Genomic DNA, 4,600 nt, shown 5'->3' on the forward strand with positions numbered 1-4,600 from the left:
TTAGACAATTTTAGTTGTTGGAAATCCACCTTATTTTTGGTAGTGTAAGAGGTGGTCACTCTTGTTTTGGTCTGCTTTAGTATACTATACTCAAGTATCTTCCGTCTTTTGTCCATCGAAACTTTAGGTAACTCCTTTTTGCATGTCTTTTAAGTAGAAATAACTTTATGACATTTCACAAACAAAAATACAAACAATGTGTCGCAACTAACTAGTGTACCATGGGAAAATAAATTAAGCAGAAGATGGAAAGACAACAAGAGGATATTTTCGGCAACCATCGATGCCAGCTCCCTCTACTAGATCTGGTTGATCATCTCCTGGTGGTCCGTCCTCAACTCTCCAATCAAATCGTTTCATTAGATTGGCCAAAGTCACACTGGCCATCACCGACCCAAGTCCAATGCCGGGACATAACCTTCTCCCTGCTCCAAATGGAATGTATTTGAAATTCCGTCCAAAGAAATCCAAAGGTATTTCGAAATGTCTCTCTGGCCTAAATTCTTCTGCATCAGGTCCCCAAGTCTCAGTGTCCCGTTGGATTGCCCAAGCATTAATGATCACCTATATGTCCCATTTAAAACTTTTTATCCAAAAGATTTTTTAAGTTATATAACAAAAATATGTATATATATTTCACCTGTGTGCCCGCCTTAATGTCGTATCCTCGTAATTTCATATCTTCGCTTAATAGTCGAGGGACTAATAGTGGGAGAGGAGGATGCAGCCGAAGTACCTCCTTGATCACAGCTTTTAAGTAGTTCATATTGTCTACTTCTTTTCCTGATACATACGAATTACTCTTCGAAATTGAACGAATCTCATCTTGAAGTTTCTTCATGCATTCTGGATTTCTCATAAGGCGTGTCATCGCCCATTCTATTACGGCGGAAGTTGTTGTCGTGCTCCCTAAAAACATCTCCTGTAAACGAAAAATAACTTCATATGGTTATCAAAGAATTTGTGTGTATATATATATATATATATATTAATGATGATTATAATGAATGATTTATCTTACAAATATGATGACTTTTAAGTCGCTTTTATCCAACTGGCATTGTGTGGACTCATCTCTTTGAATCGTTAGCAACATATCAACAAAATCTGGTGTCTCTTTGTCCGCATTTATATCCTCATGTTCTTGCAGCACTTTTTCTATAAAGTCACCAAACTTCTTTGTTATTTTCTCTAGCTTACCATCGAAACCCGTAATCTTACCTATCCATGCCAAACTCGGAATGTATTCCCCGACCGGGGAAAGCCCCACGGCATCCAAGAAACTCTTTGTTATGGTCTTGACATCGATTGTACCTTCCTCGCCGCTGTATTTTTTCCCCAATACAACTTTACCCATTATGTCGCATACCATATTAGTAATGAGTTTGCTTAGATTCACAGGTAAAGAAGATAAACTTGCTTCTTCCAGCGTCTCCATCAATAGAGTTATCTCTTCTTCTCTTCTTTTCTCAGAGGTCTGAACCATTTTGTTGCTGAGGAGATGTGTTGTGCATAGACTCTGCATCCCAAGAAGAAATGTATTAATGCAAAATTGAAGAGCTTACCAGACTCGTATCGAAATGTATTGTCACCACTCACCAGTGTGAACATACTTGTTAATCCTAAATAAATTACAAATAAAATTAAAAAGATATATTTGGTTCGTGGTTTCTAACTTAGATATACTGTAGGTTTTGAATCGTTTTATTAATTTTGGAATTTTTGGTATTATCGAAAAAGAAAACTGGAGCTTATAGTTTTGAAAAACAAAACTAGAAATGTGGTAGTTTAAAATATCCACTCTTTTAAAGTTCCAACTAGATTAGGCCCTGTGCTAGAACATAGGTTAAAATTCATTTTATATAATTGTTTTTAATATAATTTATATGATTGTTTTTAATAGTTTTTTTGGATAAAATATTAGGACTTGCACAGATTGAAATTTCTTCCATTGTTATTCTTTTTTTTTTTCGGTATGAATATGAGCAATGTATTATGGTGAAAGGAGATTTGCATGATTTATATTGAAAGTTTGGAAGATTCTCATTAAAATTTCATTTTCAATTGCAGAATAAAATCTCGGAAATCACGATTAAATATGATAAATTGCCAAAATTGTATTCATTTTTTATGTTTCACAATATATTTTTATTCTTTTTAATAAGTTGGTTAACAATATGGTTTAGCAATAAAATCTGCCGAAAATAAATTTGAAATATTTTCTTTAAAATCTTTGGAAACAACATGCTCTAGCAAAAAAAATCTTCCGAAAGTAAATTTCGGTTGCACCTACTATTTATCTTGTAACCAATTAATATATAAATTTAGAATATTCTTTTTAAAATTTTGGAAACAATTAAGGTTGCACCCACAATTTAATTTGTAACCAATTAATCTATCAAAATCTATAACATATAAATCTATAACCTATTTATAACCAACTTTTTAAAATTATATAATCTATCAAACAAATGTTGTGTAGTTCCGTTTTATTATAAAAGAGATTATATTATTACTTTACTGGATAACTTAACAAGTCAGTTTAGATTAGAAAATTTGATTACATGTACCCTTTTAATCTAATTTATAAAATCTCATTATTGAAACAAATATTAATGTTTAATTAATAACTCTATCTCGTTCAGAAAAACTAATCAAGGAGATTGAGAAAAGCAAATCTGAGATAATCATGAGCATATGAAGACGTCGGAGAAACCATAGATATCGAAAAAAGTACAAACCTTAACGTTCCTCCAGTATTCGCCATATGGGGCGAATACCAAATCTCGCCCGCCATTGGATATTTTATGGGCCGATTTCGTGATCGGACGGTTGGCAAACTTAAGATCATGTGTCTTCATGACATCATGAGCTACGTCAGCAGAAGATACAATGAGAACAGGGACACGGCCGAAACGAAGGAGCATGAGTGGCCCATGGCGCGCACTGAGGGAACAGAGAGCACGGTGTGGGTGGAGACTGAGCTGATGGAGGTTTCCAATGACCGGAAGCCGCCATGGAGACGGAGGTAAGTTAGGGTTGGGTCGTTTGAGGAGTAATTTAAAGAAGAGAAGAATAGTTAGCAAGGTGGTTAAGGAAAGAGAGATTAATATTATCATTTCCATTTTAGGATTAATTTTGAATAAATTTGGAACTCAATCTCTCTCAATGCGTCGAAGTGGTTTGTGAATATTAGTGAATCGTCCTTTCCCTCTAGGCTGTGTATTTTAAAGGGAAGATGGTCAATCGTCCTTATAATAATCAAAAAATAAAAATATGATCTGCCGTTAATTTAATTACTATTTTGCCACCATTAATGAGCTTTGTTCAAATAAAATAATATACAACTAGTTAACAACTCGCACATAGTGCGGATAAATCAATTAAAATAAAATTATTATTTGGGATCTGATATTTGTTTGTGTAAAATAAAATCTATAAATAAATTTTTTTTTTTGTTTTATACAAATTTACAATATAAAAATATGTTTTACCCATAAAACATTTGAAAGTAAATAATAACTTTAAAAAAATTGTATGAAATTTCTTTCAATAAAACATGAATAATTATTAAATTTTAAAAGAAATTAATATTTTGTTTATTAAAGAAGTATAATATAGTTTCAAATTAAGGGGCTGTTATTGGAGAAGTGATTTCTAAATTTATATGGAATTGTAAATTCTAAAAATCAAAACACATGAATTTTGAAATAACATGTTTTATCCTTGGATTTGAATCCTTCTATTTTACACTTTCAATTCCATTCAAATCTATTTAAAACATAATGTGGATTTTGCAATCCAAAAACAAATCATTAAATGAATATGGAATTTTAACAAGTATTTGTAAATCATGGAACCAATAACACGTCATTTTGATAAATATTTTAAAATAAATGATTGAATAACACATAATTTTTGTTTGGATTTCCAAATCCATTAAAATCATAGAACCAATAACCCTTCTAAATGACTACAAATAGTTTAATTTATTTAACAAATTTTAATTTAAGTCTGTAATGGCATATATGTAATTAGGATAATTAATAGGATTTATTTGCTAAAATGTGATTCGAGCTCTCTGGTGACGACACATCATCATTTTTTCAAGAGTGATTCTCTATTAATATATAGGGGATGTACTAGGACAACTAAGTTGACCCAGTTATTTTTCTTTAATTTTATTAATATAGATATAATAAAACCTGATTATCCCCTATATAGTATATTTTTGGATATAATTTTAGGAAGTGTTAATACTTACATCAAAATACCATTACAATTTATACACATAAGTTTTAAGAACAAATTAATAGTAATCATTAAAGATAATAATGTCAAATACACATATATTCAATTTAATTATTTTAGATATATATAGATAGAACCAAATCACCAATCAGGTAAGAAAGTCACAACACATTTGGTAAATATACTCCCTCTGTTTCATAATATAGGATGTTTTAGAGGTTTTTTTTGTTTTATAATATAAGATGTTTTAACTTTTTAAGTAACTTTTAGATTACTTTTATATTTTTTTATTATTTCTTTTATGCAGTTTTGTTTATAATTGATTAAACTTTTTTAAAGTGGTTATTTC

The 4,600-nt window shown here is 30.7% G+C and overlaps 1 protein-coding gene across 1 annotated transcript; it reads right to left on the reverse strand.

The window, feature by feature from the left end:
• LOC104787555 (cytochrome P450 71A16-like) lies at positions 207-3,180 on the reverse strand. The gene is made up of 4 exons (XM_010513158.2): positions 2,742-3,180; positions 1,022-1,519; positions 641-922; positions 207-564 (listed from the first exon to the last, which is right to left on the reverse strand). The coding sequence occupies exons 1-4, from the start codon at positions 3,123-3,125 to the stop codon at positions 235-237; spliced, it is 1,494 nt and encodes a 497-aa protein (XP_010511460.1). The 5' UTR covers positions 3,126-3,180; the 3' UTR covers positions 207-234.

Source organism: Camelina sativa, chromosome 5 (genome assembly GCF_000633955.1).
Source record: "Camelina sativa cultivar DH55 chromosome 5, Cs, whole genome shotgun sequence".
NCBI classification, from domain to species: Eukaryota; Viridiplantae; Streptophyta; class Magnoliopsida; order Brassicales; family Brassicaceae; genus Camelina; species Camelina sativa.

Excerpts from the sequence above, each read along its gene's own strand:
- LOC104787555 (XM_010513158.2), bottom strand. The coding sequence starts at position 3,125 with ATGGAAATGATAATATTAATCTCTCTTTCCTTAACCACCTTGCTAACT. Across the intron at positions 1,520-2,741 it reads AATACTGGAGGAACGTTAAG|AGTCTATGCACAACACATCT; the intron begins GTTTGTACTTTT and ends CTTGGGATGCAG. Across the intron at positions 565-640 it reads ACATTAAGGCGGGCACACAG|GTGATCATTAATGCTTGGGC; the intron begins GTGAAATATATA and ends TGGGACATATAG.